Raw genomic sequence first — 16,918 nt, 5'->3', positions numbered from 1 at the left:
AGGCCTCGGTGGAGAGCAGCCCCCACTCACAGCTAGGGCAAGCCCGGCCAGCTGCAGCCAGGCCAGTGTAGCCGAGACAAGTCATTCGATACATCTTAAAACAGACAGACAGAAAAGCAATCAGCTGGGAAAGGAGAGGGCCGAGGCCTTGAGGGGCAGACGGGCTGCAGTTGTACCCATAATGTTTCTTAATTTAAAAAATTTTAACACTTAATATTTTTTAGGGATTCAGATCAGTACACTTATTATTTAAAAGAGGAAGAAACATGCCAGCAAGGAATACAATCCTATTTAAAGCAATTCCTCTCTCCCCATAAAATTATATATACATTGTGTTTTTTAATCTTTTTAATTCAAGTGAATAATCAGAAAATTTTCTTATTTTTTGGATGAATCTCAACAAAACTATGCTGAGTGAAAAAAAGTCAATCCCAAGAGGCTATGTCCTGTGTGATTCCATCTATTGAACAACCTTCTGGATGTGACAGAATTATGGAAATGGAGGACAGATTGCTGGGTGCCAGAGGTTTGGGGGCTTGGTGCAAAAGGGTACCATGAGGCACTCTGGTGTTTATGGAAATGCTCCATGGCTGGGCTGAATTGGGGTCCACTTCCTGGTTATGATGTTGCACTATAGTTTTTTTTTTTTTTACTTGACAGTATTGTATTGGTTTTGCCACACATCAACATGAATCCGCCACGAGTGTACACGTTCCCAATTCTGAACCCCCCTCCCACTTACTCCCCCACACCATCCCTCTGGGTCATCCCAGTACACCAGCCCCAAGCATCCTGCACCCCATCCCACCCTCTCCCTCTCCCACAGAGTCCAAAAGACTGTTCTATACATCTGTGTCTCTTTTGCTATCTTGCATACAGGGTTATCGTTACCATCTTTCTAAATTCCATATATATGCATTAGTATACAGTATTGGTGTTTTTCTTTCTGGCTTACTTCACTCTGTATAATCGGCTCCAGTTTCATCCACCTCATTAGAACTGATTCAGATGTATTCTTTATAATGGCTGAGTAATACTCCATTGTGTATATGTGCCACAGCTTTCTTATCCATTCATCTGCTGATGGACATCTAGCTTGCTTCCATGTCCTGGCTATTATAAACAGTGATGTTGCACTATAGTTTTGAAAGATGCTGCCATGGCGGAAACTGGGTAGAGTACACAGGACCTATGTTATTTCTTACAATTTCATGTGAATCCTTAGTGATCTCAAAATAAAACAATTATTAGGAAAAAATGGATATAAGGCAAATATGACAAAAATTGGCATCTATGCTCTGTGGGTCGTGGAAAATCTGTGGTATTTGTTCTATCATCGCTATTGTTTTCAGAGTGTTTGAAATACTTAGTAGAAATAAAGCTTCCTGGGACTTCCCTGGTGGCCCAGTGGTTAAGACTTCACCTCCCAGTGGAGGGGTGCAGGTTTGATCCCTGGCTGAGGAGCTAAGATCCAACATGCCTCAGGGCCACAAAACAAAACCATAAAACAGAAGCAACATTGTGACAAATTCAACACTTTAAAAATTGTAAAAAAAAAAAAAGATATATACCCTTCCAGAATTATCTAGGCAGCCTTAGACATGTGTGTCCTTGCTCAGAACCAGCTCCTGGTTTGCTCAGGCTAGTGCGATGGAGGGACAAACCTGAGGAGTTTTGCAGGTGGTGGTGCTGATCCAACTGAGAACCATGCTCCTGACTTCCTACTGTCCTTGTTTAACCTGGGAAGGCACTTAACCCTCCTTGAGGGCTGGGACACCCTGCTTCCCTTCCACCCCACAGGACTCTGCTGAATCTCCTGGGCATGTGAGCGAAATGGGCAAAATCACACTTCTGATTCTTGGTGGCCATTCAGTTCAGTTCAGTCGCTCAGTCGTGTCTGACTCCTTGTGACTCCATGGACTACAGCACACCAGGCCTCCCTGTCCATCACCAGCTCCCGGAGTTTACCCAAACTCATGTCCATTGAGTCAGTGATGCCATCCAGCCATCTCACCCTCTGTCGTCCCCTTCTCCACCCACCCTCAATCTTTCCTGGCATCAGGGGCTTCTCAAATGAGTCAGTTCTTCACATCAGGTGGCCACAGTATTGGAGTTTCAGCTCTAACATCAGTCCTTCCAAAGAATATTCAGGAGGCTGAATATTTACTTCTAGACTAAAAGAACTGTCACAAAGAAGTCTGCCTTGACAGCAGAATGCTTCAGTTTTGGGTATGGCCAGAAAGTTCATTTGGTTTTTCCATGACATCTTACGGAAAACCCTGAACAAATATTTTGGCCAATTCAATAAAAGAAAAAAAAAAAAGAGGTGACATAACTACCAGAACTGATTTATTATACAGTTAAATCACAAATTTATGATACATTCATAAGGGACTAAATGAGACATGTAAAGAGTTTAAATGCAAAAATAGAAAGGACTGTCCAAAAGATCACTTTGATTGGATTATAATCTCAGGAATCTTTAGAGAGTGAAGTGTTTTCAGCCCAGCATCACAAGACAGAATTTGGCTGTTGCAGGTCTATTCACATGGATTCTGAATGACGATCGGAAGACATTCCTTATCTGCGGAGAGAGATGGATAAAGTTTTAGTTCAGTTCAGTTCAGTCGCTCAGTCGTGTCCGACTCTTGGCGACCTCATGAATCGCAGCACACCAGGCCTCCCTGTCCATCACCAACTCCCAGAGTTCTCTCCTGCCCCCAATCCCTCCCAGGATCAGAGTCTTTTCCAATGAGTCAACTCTTTGCATGAGGTGGCCAAAGTACTGGAGTTTCAGCTTTAGCATCATTCCTTCCAAAGAAATCCCAGGGCTGATCTCCTTCAGAATGGACTGGTTGGATCTCCTTGCAGTCCAAGGGACTCTCAAGAGTCTTCTCCAACACCACAGTTCAAAAGCATCAATTCTTCGGTGCTCAGCCTTCTTCACAGTCCAACTCTCACATCCATACATGACCACAGGAAAAACCATAGCCTTGTCTAGACGGACAAAGTTTAATCCACCCTAAAATTTTGTTGTTGTTTAGTCACATAGTTGTGTTTGACTCTCTGAGACCCCATGGGCTGTCCCCCACCAGGCTCCTCTGTCCATGGGTTTTCTCAGTAAGAATACTGGAGTGGGTTGCCATTTCCTACTCCAAGGGATCTTCCTGGCCCAGGGATCAAACCTGCATCTCCTGCTTTGGCAGGCAGATTCTTTACCACTGAGCCACCAGGGGAGCCACTTTATGTGTTAGGCTACCCTAAAAATCAAATAAATGAATGCTTCAGCTCATCTGCTTGTCTCCTCAGCACATCGCTTGGACCTTGTTAGACCAGTGGTTTGCCAGCCTGGCTGCACATCAGAATCACCTGTTGAGCTTTCAAAAAAAAAAAAAAAAAAAACCATTACCTGGGGCCCAGCCCCAGAGATTCTGACTTTATTGGTCTGGGGTGGAGTTCCAGGTATCAGTAAAATTTTATTTATTTTTTAATTAAATGATAATTGCTTTACAGAATTTTGTTGTTTTCTGTCAAACTTCAACATGAATCAGCCATAGGTATACATATATCTCCTCCCTTTTGAAACTCCCTCCCATCTCCCACCCCATCCCACCCCTCTAGGTTGATACAGAGCCCCTGTTTGAATTTCCTGAGCCATACAGCAAATTCCCGTTGGCTATCTATTTTGCATATGGTAACGTAAGTTTCCATGTTGCTCTTTCCATGCATCTCACCCTCTCCTCCTTCTCCCCATGTCCATAAGTCTATTCTCTATGTCTGTTTCTCCACTGCTGCCCTATAAATAAACTCTTCAGTACCATTTTTCTGGATTCCATATATATGTGTTAGAATATGATATTTATATTTCTCTTTCTGACTTACTTCACTCTGGATAATAGATTCTAGGTTCATCCACCTCATCAGAACTGTCTCAAATAAATTCCTTTTTATGGCTGAGTAATATGCCATTGTGTATATGTATCACAACTTCTTTATCCGTTCATCTGATGATGGACATCTAGGTTGCTTCCATGTTCTAGCTATTGTAAATAGTGCTGCAATGAACAATGGGATACATGTGTATTTTTCAATTTTGGGTTCCTCAGGGTATGTGCCCAGGAGTGGGATTGCTGGGTCATATGGTGGTTTTATTCCCAGTTTTTTAAGGAATCTCCATACCGTCTTCCATACTGGCTGTGCCAATGTACAATCCCACCAACAGTGCAAGAGTGTTCCCTTTTCTCCACACTCTCTCCAGCATATATTGTTTGTAGACTTTTTGATGACCAGTGTGAGGTGCTATCTTGTTGTAGTTTTGATTGCATTTCTCTAGTAATGAGCTATGCTGAGCATCTTTTCATGTGTTTATTAGCCATCTGTATGTCTTCTTTGGAGAAATAACTGTTTAGGTCTTTCCCCCACTTTTTGATTGGGTTGTTTGTTTTCCCACTATTGAGTTGTATGAGCTGCTTGTATATTTTGGAAATTAATCCTTGGTCAGTTGTTTCATTTGCTATTATTTTCTCCCATTCTGAGGGTTGTCTTTTCACCTTGCTTATAGTTTCCTTTGCTGTGCAAAAGCTTTTCAAGTTTAATCAGGTCCCACTTATTTACTTTTGTTTTTATTTCCGTTACTCTAGGAGGTGGGTCATAGAGGATCTTGCTTTGATTTATGTCATCGAGTGTTCTGCCTATGTTTTCATCTAAGAGTTTTATAGTTTCTGGTTTTACATTTAGGTCTTTAATCCATTTTGAGTGTATCTTTGTGTATGGTGTTAGGAAGTGTTCTAATTTCATTCTTTCACATGTAGCTGTCCAGTTTTCCCAGCACCATTTATTGAAGAGGCTGTCTTTGCCCCCATTGTATATTCTTGCCTCCTTTGTCAAAAATAAGGTACCCATAGGTGCATGGATTTATTTCTGGGCTTCTACCTTGTTCCATTGGTCTCTAATTCTATTTTTGTGCCAGTACCATACTGTCTTGATGACTGTAGCTTTGTAGTATAATCTGAAGTCAGGAAGGTTGATTCCTTCAGCTCCATTCTTCTTTCTCAAGACTGCTTTTGCTATTCGGGGTCTTTTGCATTTCCATATGAATTGTGAATTTTTTGTTCTAGTTCTGTGAAAAATGTCATTGGTAATTTGATAGGGATCACATTGAATCTGTAGATTGCATTTGGTAGTATAGTCATTTCCACAGAATTGATTCTTCCTACCCAGGAACTTTTATTTCTTTTTCTTCTCTGATTGCCATAGCTGCTGCTGCTGCTGCTGCTAAGTCACTTCAGTTGTGTCCGACTCTGTGCGACCCCATAGATGGCAACCCACCAGGCTCCCCGTCCCTGGGATTCTCCAGGCAAGAACACTGGAGTGGGTTGCCATTTCCTTCTCCAATGCATGAAAGTGAAAAGTGAAAGTGAAGTTGCTCACAGCGATCCCATGGACTGCAGCCTTCCAGGCTCCTCCGTCCATGGGATTTTCCAGGCAAGAGTACTGGAGTGGGTGATTGCCATAGCTAGGACTTCCAAAACTATGTTGAATAACAGTGGTGAAAGTGGACACCCTTGTCTTGTTCCCAATCTTAGGGGGAATGCTTTCAGTTTCTCACCATTGAGAATAATGTTTGCTGTAGGTTTATCATATATGGCCTTTACTATGTTGAGGTAGATTCCTTCTATGCCTATTTTTTAAAGAGTTTTAATCATAAATGGGTGCTGAATTTTGTCAAAGTCTCTTTCTGCATCTATTGAGATTACCATATGGTTTTTATCTTTCAATCTGTTAATATGGTATATCATATTGATTGATTTGCATATATTGAAGAATCCTTGCATCCCTGGAATAAACCCAATTAGATCATGGTGTATGAGCTTTCTGATGTGTTGCTGAATTCTGTTTGCTAAACTTTTGTTGTGGAGTTTTGCATCTATGCTCATCAGTGATACTTGCCTGTAGTTTTCCTTTCTGTGTATTGTCTTTGACTGGTTTTGGTATTAGGGTGGTGGTGGCCTTGTAGAATGAGTTTGGAAGTGTTCCTTCCTCTGAAATTTTTTGACAGAGTTTTAGAAGGATAGGCATTAGCTCTTCTCTAAACATTTGATAGAATTCTCCTATGAAGCCATCTGGTCCTGGGCTTTTGTCTTTTGGGAGATTTTTGATCACAGCTTCAATTTCAGTGCTTGTAACTGGATTCATAATTTCTATTTCTTCCAGGTTCAGTCTTGGAATATTGAACTGTCCATTTCTTCCATTTCTGTCCGTTTCTTCCAGGTTACCATTGTATTGCCATATGGTTGTTCATAATAGTCTCTTATAATCCTTTGTATTTCTGCATTGTCTGCTGTAACCTCTCCTTTTTCATTTCTAATTTTATTTGATTCTTTCTCTTTTTTTGTTGATGAGTCTGGCTAAAGGTTTGTCTATTTTGTTTATCTTCTCAAAGAACCAGCTTTTAGTTTTATTAATCTTTACTACTGTTTCTTTAAGAAACTTATTTATTATATAGTTAAATCACAAATTTACAATACATTCAAAAGGGACTACATGAGACATGTAAAGAGTTTAAATGCAAAAACAGAAAGGACTGTCCAAAAGATCACTTAGATTGGATTATAATCTCAGCAATTTTTAGAGAGTGAAGTGTTTTCAGCCCGGCATCACAGGACTTGGCTGTTGCAGGTCTATTCACATGGATTCTGAATGACAATCAGAAGATATTCCTTATCTGTGGAGAGAGATGGACAAAGTTAATCCACCCTTAAAATTTGTTGTTGTTTAGTCACTAAGTCATGTTTGACTCTCTGCGACCCCATGGGCTGTCCCCCACCAGGCTCCTCTGTCCATGGGTTTTCTCAGTAAGAATACTGGAGTGGGTTGCCGTTTCCTACTCCAAGGGATCTTCCTGGCCCAGGGATCAAACCTGCATCTCCTGCTTTGGCAGGCAGATTCTTTACCACTGAGCCACCAGGGGAGCCCACTTTATGTGTTAGGGTACCCTAAAAATCAAATAAATGAATGCTTCAGCTCATCTGCTTGTCTCTTCAGCACATCGCTTGGACCTTATGTAGACCAGTGGTTTGCCAGCCTGGCTGCACATCAGAATCACCTGTTGAGCTTTCAAAAAAAAAAAAAAATTACCTGGGCCCAGCCCCAGATTCTGTTGGTCTGGGGTGGTGTTCCAGGTATCAGTAAAATTTTTTAAAAAGCTCTCCAAGCAATTCTAAAGTGCACCTTGTGTGAGAACACAGGTGCAGGTAAAGCTTTATTTAGTTTGTGGGTGACTCTGATTTTATAGCTGTATTATAGAGAAGTTTGATCTCGACTAGATTTAGGAACATGAGTCTTGTTTTACACTGACATCCACTAACATAGTGAATGCACCTCCTTCGAGGAAAGAAGTATTTCTGTGGCGGCTGGCTTTTGGTGGCCCCAGTGAATGGGCTCCACCCCAGGGAAGGTTTGAGACCCAAAAGACCTTTGACCCACCCTCTGCTTTATCCCCTGGATAGGAGACATTTCTCCCACTCTTCAGGAGGTCCGTGTGCTAAGTTCACGTAACAGGAAACCTATACCTCCTAAACGTTTTACTAACAACAGGTACAAACGGGCAAAATCCAACTTCTTGACTAATTTCAAGGAATTTTCAGATTCAAACTTCTTCATTTTATAATTGAGGAACGTGATGTGTCATAGTGCATGTTAAAACCCACAATCCCCATCCTTTGAGACACAAAGCCTTTATCCAGTAAAGTAGAAAGATGCCTGAAATGTGAAATGAAATGGGCCAGATTACCTGGGGCTACCATGATTTCATGTTTCTTGGATCTGATCCTAAGAAAAGTTAGGTCGTTCTGAGGGTCAATGTCACGGACGGTGCTCTTGGCTTTCATGGTCAGCTGATGCAGGAGACCGGCGTACTGAACTGTTGTTGAGTTGTCCAAGGTCGTTCGGATGGGAATGCCTAGTACAAGGTTTAATTATGGATTAAACATTTTTCTTTTCTTTTTATAAAAGTAATAGGTGCATCATAGAAATACTGGAAAATACTGGTAGTTTTAAAAAGGAAGAAAAAGTGATGACTCATATTACTCACTGGAACAATTTTACTTTATTTCCTTCCAATCTTTCTGCCTCCACATGGATTTTAAAATTTAGTTGGATCAAATTAGAAAAGTAGATTTGACTGTTGCTTTTTTCTTCATTCAAACGGCAGCATACAAGTTTCCCTTGTTGACGGTGCCATCGACATTATTTTTAATGGCTGTAGACTTTACTATTCTTTGGATACAGCATAATATAATCAACCCCCTACTATTGGATTGTTAGGTTGTGTGTTTTTGTTTTCATACCTAATGGTGATGACCACTTTTGTACACAAATCTTTTGGAAGTTGTTAATTGATTATTTCAGTAGTAACTTAACACGTTTCTATATGAAATGCATTCCCCTAAGCATCCTGTCTGGAGAAAGCAATGGCACCCCACTCCAGTACTCTTGCTTGGAAAATCCCATGGACGGAGGAGCCTGGTAGGCTTCAGTCCATGGAGTCGCTAAGGGTCGGACACGGCTGAGCGACTTCCCTTTTACTTTTCACTTTCATGCATTGGAGAAGGAAATGGCAACCCACTCCAGTGTTCTTGCCTGGAGAATCCCAGGGACGGTGGAGCCTGGTGGGCTGCCGTCTATAGGGTTGCACAGAGTCGGATGCAACTGAAGCGACAGCAGCAGCAGCAAGCATCCTGTCTATAGTGAGTTCACCGAGAGAAGCTGTGAAAAGTCCACTTGTGACATGGTGCTAGTTTCCTGAGACCAGAGATAGAAGGGTGTATCTGCACATGCTAGAGAGTATATCAAAAGGGGTTTTCAGAATTTCTTCGTAACTTCCTCATACAGTATTTTGCAAACCTTAACTTTTATGCTAGAAAACACAGCCACAAAGATACTGTGGTTTGGCTGGGCATTCCCTGGTTTGCACTCATTCTTGGTTTAAGCGTGATTAAATTTGGCTACTTGTGTGCTCTATTATTTCATTATGAGTGTAAAACAGAAGCTACTAATTTAGCTGAAAAAACCTAGCCAGACAGATATGCGAGCATAATTTCATTCGTTCAAATCCATCCAGCCTCTCTTCAGCTCACTCTGTGCTTATTGTGGAACAGGAGCTGTGCTAGGTATTTACATATACTGTATCTAGTCAGAGCCGACCTTCATAGTATTTTGAAAACTACCTAATAAGCCAAGGAATTCCAAGGATTTGATTTGCAAATGTGCCTTGAGTTTTGGGGGACATATGAAGGTGAATCTGGGATCGCTGTCAAGTTCCTCAGGAGCCCAGATGAAGGCCCATCATTAAAAAAGGCTAAGGTGGCTCTCTTGGTTTTTCCCCTCAGAGAATGTAGCTCCAGAAACTGGTATGAGTGCTTCTCACTTGGGACTTTGTTTTTCATGAAAATCTTTGAGAGCCTCGACTCTGACTTTGAAACAGACTACTTTCCTTCCCCGTTAAGATATCCATTCTCTCCAAGTAGGTCTTGCCAAACAAGATGAGGAGGACAATATTTATAAGGAAAACCTTTTCAGTAAATAAGGTTTCATAGAAAACTTGTTAATTTCTGTATTATTGTTTACTGGCCACTTTCTCTCCAGAAGTCAGTTCTATCTTTCACACCTCGCGAACCATCACAGTGTGTGTGTCTTTACCAAGCAGGAGACTGGAAGTGGAGCAAGCACTCCACCTTTTAAGAGTGCTTTTTGACCATACAGTTTTATTTTGCATCACGAAGAGTGACTACCTACGAAGTCTGCATTGCTCAGTGTCAAAAAAGAAATACAAGCAGAATAAATTATTTAAAGTGCAGATGACAAGATTATGAATCAGATGCTCGGGCTTACTTAGTCAGTCTATTCATGATCCAAGTCAATAAATAATAGACCTAGCCTTCCTGAATAATAAGTGTGCACCGTGGAAACTCTTGGAGTTCTTCATATTGCTGTGGACCCTTGGGGGAAAAAATCAATCAACAAATATTTATTGAGTTCTTGCTTGGGACCATGTGAAGTAATTAAAAAATAATTTATTAGGAAGTAATTTTAGCACATGGTAGAAAATGCACCCACTTCTCCTTCTGAGAGGTAACCACTGCTCTCAGTTTCTTTGGTGTCCTTGCAGAAATATTCTGTTTAAATATGTTCATGTTTGTATTCTTTACCTGTATCATTCTCTATTCTGTACCTTAACTTCTTCCATTTGATACACTTGGGAAGTTGTTGCCTTCAGTCCACATAAGGCTAGGGCATTCCTCTTAATGGTTGTATAATGCGACTGTTGAATGGATGCTTTGTAATACACATAACTAATATATCTTCCCGACAAGCATCTGGGCTGTTCCCAGTCTTTGCCTTTTATAAACAAGGTGACAGAATATGTCTGTGTGGATGCCATTGCACATTTGTATACACATGTGTGTAGGATAAATTCCTAAAATGTAACTTTTAGAACAAAGAGTATAAATTCAATATTCCTGAATTTATGACACTGCTTTAAAAATATGACTCTTTATGATCCCACTAAGGTGGTTACTCTTCAACTGTACACTTGTATTTTGGTTGCTAGATTATATTTCAAAAATAAAAGGAAATGGCTGGATGGTTGGATAAAATCTAATGAAATTCAAATGATGGATTGTTAGAAATGTCAAGAATATTTAAAATTAAGAGCCTGCAGAAATCAGGCTTATATACATAAGAATATACAACGGATATGACTGTCTGGGAAACGAATATGCATGTTCACAAGTATCTAGTTCAATGATCAGGACTGTAATATTGTAAACAATGAATTATTTTATAAATGGGAAACCAATGTTAACAAAGAATCTAACAAAAACCTACACCCCTCAGCACTGGGTTAAACTGATAAGCTCACTTCATTGTCATGGATAAGTCTATGTTTCAAATAGTGAAACCAAAGGACTCTGTTGAGCATGGCAGAGGATGAGATTTAATGTATAAACATGGTATAAGCCTTACCTTACCACAATTAAAAACCTAAAAAACTGTTAAAATGATTTGCCTGGAATTAATCAACTAAAACCATTGGAAGAAAACAAGAACACACAAACAGCAGCTTAGTTAAATATTTACAGTGTTAAATTTCATGGGACTTCTGAATGCTGCAAAGCTACATTGTAATAAATGGCATGTTCATTTAAACTTGAGTAGGCTGTTGAGATGGAGTATTTCATTTCATTTAAGTCACACAACTTATACCATATGCTATTAATAAACATCCTTGTCATACACTCTGGTTGTTAATAATCTGACCATAAAAATAAGCCCCTCATTTATATTTTTTGGGAAAAGGTTAATTTGGCTTTCAGAAAAGTACCCCAAACCTTAACACAACCTTTTCCTAGTAGAGGTTAATTAGAAGTTAATGAGTATGAAAAATAATATTGTGTTACCCTTGGATGAGAAAAGTGTTAATTGAGAGACCTCAGGAAAATAAAAGTCATCTTTAATTCAACTGCTCAAGAGATAATCACTGTTAACACATCCCTGCCTTTTCTTCCAGATTTCAGTGTGTATGTGTGCCTGGCTGTATTTAGGATTTAAAAATACTGGTTACTGCTTCGTTTCCTGCTTTTTTTTCCATCTGATATTGTGAGTAGTTTTTCATGACTCTAAATATTCTTCAACATTTTAAATAGAGTAATGGTTCATTGAGTAATCATTACATAATTAATTCAAAAATTTCCCTACTGTTGGGAGAGATTTATTTACTTATTTGTCTGTGTATTTATTGTGAGAGAACTGGGTTCGGTCCCTGGGTTGGGAAGATCTGCTGGAGAAGGGAAAGGGAACCCACTCCAGTATTCTGGCCTGGAGAACTCCACGGATTGTAGAGTCCATGGGGTTGCAAAGAATCGGACAAGACTGAGTGACTTTCACTTTATTGCTGTTATATATGATGCCTCTGTGAGATCCTTTGCACCTAAATCTTTTCTTCATTACTCCTTAAATAAATTCCCAGGAGTGGAATTACAGATCAAAAGGCATGGATATTTTTCCGATATTTAAAGCATATTGCCAGGATTATGAACTTTAGACTAAGTCTGCCATTAGATACATTGTCCTCGGTGTCAGGATTGGTGAATGAATGTACCTGAGTTAGTAGCTAAGTTGTATCTGACTGTTTGTATCTGACCCCATAGACTGTAGCCCACTAGGCTCCTCTGTCAGTGGAATTCTCCAGGCAAGAATACTGGAGTAGGTGGCCATTCCCTTCTCCAGGGGATTTTCCTGAACCAGGGATCGAACTCAGGTCCTCTGCATCGCAGGCAGATTCTTTATTGTCTGAGCCACCAGATGAGTTGAATAGAGTACCCTCCAAAATTCAAGCCTCCCCTAAACCTCAGAATGTGATCTTATATGGAAACAGGGTCTTTGAAGATGTGAGGTCGTACTAGATCAGTGTGGGACCCAACCCAATGACTGAGGTCCTTATAAGAAGAGGAGAGAGTACAAAGAGGAAAACGCACATGATGATGGAGGCAGAGGTGGGAGTGATGTGTTTACAAGCAAGCATACAGCAAGGACTGCTGGAACTCACCAGAAGCCGGGAGAGAGGCAAGGAAGGATGCTTCTTTGAAGAAAGCCTGGACCACTGACACCTGGATTTCAACTTCTAGCCTTCCAGAACTGAGAGAGAATAAACTCTAATCTTTTTAAGCCACCAAGTATGTAGTGCTTCATTATGTCAGCCAAAGAAAACAAATACAGCCTCTCTGTGAAGCCCTTCAAATCTTAGTGGGTGTGATAGAGCTTATGCAAACCCTGGAACTAAAATCAGTTCAACCAGAACAATGGACTAGACTGGACTGCCTCCTGGAAATATTAGGCATAGCTCTTGATTTACCTGCAGGCTGACGTTAAAACCTCTCCCTCCTGATCACTCAAGCTGGGTGAATTTATTACTTGACATTGTCTTGACATTGAGCATTTAAAAATTTTATTATTTTGTAAAACACATCAGATATTTTATCTGTACAAATAAATTAAAAATTTCCACATTCACAGAACTACTTCATTACAATTCTGTTAAGTATTGGGTATTGTGCCAGGCCCTTGACAATTATTATTTCACTTACTTGTCACAATCATCAGTAAAGTAGGTTATTTTCCATTTTTAATAATAAGGGATTGAAGTTCAGAGCTTAAACAGACTTTCAGTGGGTAGTTGCTCAATAAATATTTATTGATGGATTTGCTCCATAATAATGATTAGCTGTGAGAGTCCGTTGCCAAGCACTGAGTTGGCAGTGTGCCAATTCCATGGTTATACCGTGAATTATGTGAAGTAGCTACTCTTGTTTCAACTAACATTCTGGGATCTGTGGCACCTCTTGCCCTTACAGATGCCTGAATTAGCAATGAAGCCAGCAGAAGCCTTGAAGAGGCTGCCACCATAGCTGAGCATGGAACAACGTGCCAGAGAGAAGGCTCTGTGGACTGTTAATAGGCAAGTTTCTGGTATAAGTCTACAGATTTCATAGGTGGAAATGTATTGGCCCTCCTTAAACTATAACCATGAAGACTATACTACAAATTACATTAAAATTAATTCTCAAAGACTTCATTAGCTATGGTTAAGGGACAATTTCTTTTCAAATGAAGATTGAAACACTGTACGCTTTACAATTTCAAAATGAAAGCAAACTGCCAACAATGGTATTCTTATCTTCATTGTAACAGTTTTATAGCTCCTCCTTAAATGTTAGAAGAGTGTTTACCAAAGCTTTAAAAATTAGACAATGTACAGCACTTCTTAGGAATATATATACATTAAAATTTTTATTTCCCTACCTCTTAGCAGAGTGCTTGGCATGTAATTAATAGACACTCAATAGATGTTTGATAAGTAAATGATACAGCTAAAATATGTAAAATATACTTTTGATTTAAAATTCCAAGATGTTTGCCTAAGACTTCAAAGAATAAAAAGGCTCTTGGTCTGCTTCTGCGTGTCAAGAAGGCAGCCTGTGATGTATTTACCTTCTGCATTTACAACCATCGTTCCTATAACCCCTTTATGGCTCTGGATCCTCTTTAGGGTTTCCTCCACCTCTGCCTGGAAGAGATCAGGAAAAAAATTAACCAGAGTCTTCATGGTGATCCCAGTCCTAAAGAGAGTAATGTTTAGAAAGATCCCTACTCCTCTGTCTCCTTAAACTAAGGTATTGGATGCTAAATCTCAGCTTTTGGAAGAGAGCTTTGAAAGTGTCAACACCCATATGCAAACTTATATAAGATTCTCTACATATAACCCTGAAAAACATCTTGCCCCGAACTTTTGTTGAGACAGAAATCTTGCCTCACAAGAGCTCACTTCATTTTTATCTGTCTCTATTCACTGGAAAAGTATTCTTTATGTTGAACAGAAATCTGCTCCTGGTCATCTTTCATTCATTGATCTTTCTGTATTCATACAAAAAATCCCATTTCTACATTATAGATTTAAAAAAATATTTATAGAGCTATATTACTACCTCCTTCCTTCTAAAAGCATCACTTAGTAAGAAATCATATTCTCAGTTGTAAATGTCATCTAATTGGGAGTTCAGATGATTAAATTAAAAATATTCTGTGAAAACAATGTATCCCAGGATTCTATTGGTAACTACAGCCTGGATCTCAGGATAAGCTGAATGTTCAACCATAAATGTTATAATCCCATTATTGGGTTTTAAATTTAGCTTTCTGAATCTTATGCATAGACTATATTGTACCAGTTTCTTTCCTTCTACAAATGCTAAAATCAAGAATAATTTTTCCAGCCTGCATATTTTTCATAACAGTAATCACTGGATATTCTGAATTCAAACAGTATTCTGCAGAGTCTTTTGATGAGAGTTTATAAATTAATTTTGTTTCCAGCACTGTATGGGTGAACGTTGTTACTTTTGTCAAAAGACAGTTTTCTTTTGACTCAGTTTTCTTTTGACCCTAATGTGGGTGGGAGCACTTATTTCCTCTTTCCACCACTATAGCAGGGGTTTTCTAAATTTCAGGCATTCGTGTAACAGGTTTTCAATTTCTGCCATTATAAATAACATCTATATTATTCACCCAGCACATTTTTAGAATTATCTCACTGCTAAAAGTTTAAATGAATGCATTTTAAAAGGAAACTATACATCACTACCACAAATGCAAACCTTATATCATTTGTCACAGGCAGAAATAAGCATAAAAAAAGAGAGAACATATTAATAAATTCTACTCCAATGAAAATTATGAGCCTGAGGTTTGCACTTCAGGTGAAAAATAAAAACTACTTGATGATAGATGATAGTGGCATTCAGTTCAGTTCAGTTGCTCAGTCGTGTCTGACTCTTTGCGACCCCATGAATCGCAGCTTGCCAGGCCTCCTTGTCCATCACCAACTCCCGGAGTTCACTCAGATTCTCGTCCACCGAGTCGGTGATGCCATCCAGCCGTCTCATCCTCTGTCGTCCCCTTCTCCTCCTGCCCCCAATCCCTCCCAGCATCAGAGTCTTTTCCAATGAATCAACTCTTCACACGAGTTGGCCAAAGTATTAAAAGGACCTCAAAGTGCCAGAAAGTCTCTCCTGGATATAGTCTAGAGGCTGAAAAAAATGAAGGAGGAATAACTTTCTATGATGTGATACACTCTGGTTTTTGGTATTTCTGAGCCATCTTAAGGTAGCAACTCATGTTTACATCTCACTTTGGGAAACACTGCGCTAAAGCATAATACCTGAACAGGGATTAAATAACTACTTTTTTTGTGCCATCTATAGGACAATGTCCACAGCTCCTTACAAGATCCGCTGACCTCTTTATCTTTTTCTGTTTTACTTCTCTCTCCCTGCTCGACCCAGCCTGTCCCTCTATTTTCCCAGGTGTTTTTTCCTTTCATGATTTCTGAGCCCTCCTAATATAGTCTCGTAATTCCCATTGTCAATACCTTTTCATTCCTTTAAAAACAAAAAACACCCAAAACACTTTCGGTTTGTTCTTTTTCGACCTGTCCTCTTTCTCCATTTTCCTTTTCTTCGCCTCCCTTCTCCCATCCCTACTTCCTCTTTTCTCTTTATTTTTCTTTCTTCTCTCTCAATAGCTCCTCCTTCTCGCCCCTCACCTCCATTCCCTTGCGCTTCTGTCCCATGTCTTTCTTTCCTCTCCGGGTGACTTTTCTCTCCTCCACGGTGCCTCTTCCCCTTTCAAACTCCCCTCGCTGTCGAGATTACTCAGTCCCCTCAGGATCTTTCATCCCTTCCGTATCTCTTTCTCGATATTCTTCCTCCTCAAGTATTACTCCCAGAAGACACCCCTAGATATCTATTCCCCAAGAAAGCTTCCCCCCATCTACACATCTTCCATTCTTCCACGGTCGCCCCCTTTGGTCCCTCTAGCGTCTCCGTGTCGCCCCTCCAAGAAGCTTCTGGAGCTCCCAACCTTCCCTACGGCCCCGAGAACTGGGCAGCGAAGGGACCCTGCCTGTCGGCACCCTTGGCGGGCGGGTTGTTGACAGAGATCCCGGATTTACCATCTTATGGGCGGCGAGACTCTGGGCTCAGACCTGCGCCACTGCGGCCTGGGATGTCAACAACGCTTCCAGCCGTTGCTAGGAGACAGTGGAGGAAGTGATCTCCCGGAAGCGTGGGTACCCGGGCCTGCGTGCGCGCGGGGCGGGCCCTGCGGAGCTTGCACTTCCGCCCGGAACTGGCTTGACCTTCCCGGCCGCCGTAGCCCGGGACCGTTGCCCCGAGCACTCACCTGAGCTGAGGAGAACTGAGGTACTTAGGCGAGGCTTCGAGTCGTTCGTTCGAAGTTTCACTCAGTCATTCCTTGAGGTACGCGTTCGGTAACCGCCAATTCCCTGTTCGAGAACGAT

General features: G+C 40.5%; 1 protein-coding gene across 1 annotated transcript; it reads right to left on the bottom strand.

Moving 5' to 3' along the window:
* Nucleotides 1-6,622: 6,622 nt before the first annotated feature.
* On the bottom strand, nt 6,623-16,636 carry DYNLRB2 (dynein light chain roadblock-type 2). The gene is made up of 4 exons (XM_068992864.1): nt 16,571-16,636; nt 14,053-14,128; nt 7,793-7,960; nt 6,623-6,724 (listed from the first exon to the last, which is right to left on the bottom strand). The coding sequence occupies exons 1-4, from the start codon at nt 16,571-16,573 to the stop codon at nt 6,681-6,683; spliced, it is 291 nt and encodes a 96-aa protein (XP_068848965.1). The 5' UTR covers nt 16,574-16,636; the 3' UTR covers nt 6,623-6,680.
* Between the last annotated feature and the right edge of the window lie 282 nt (nt 16,637-16,918).

The sequence above is a fragment of the Capricornis sumatraensis genome, chromosome 20, assembly GCF_032405125.1.
Source record: "Capricornis sumatraensis isolate serow.1 chromosome 20, serow.2, whole genome shotgun sequence".
Classification (NCBI taxonomy): Eukaryota; Metazoa; Chordata; class Mammalia; order Artiodactyla; family Bovidae; genus Capricornis; species Capricornis sumatraensis.
Note: the sequence above shows the minus strand (reverse complement) of the source record. Positions and strands in the feature narration are given on the sequence as shown.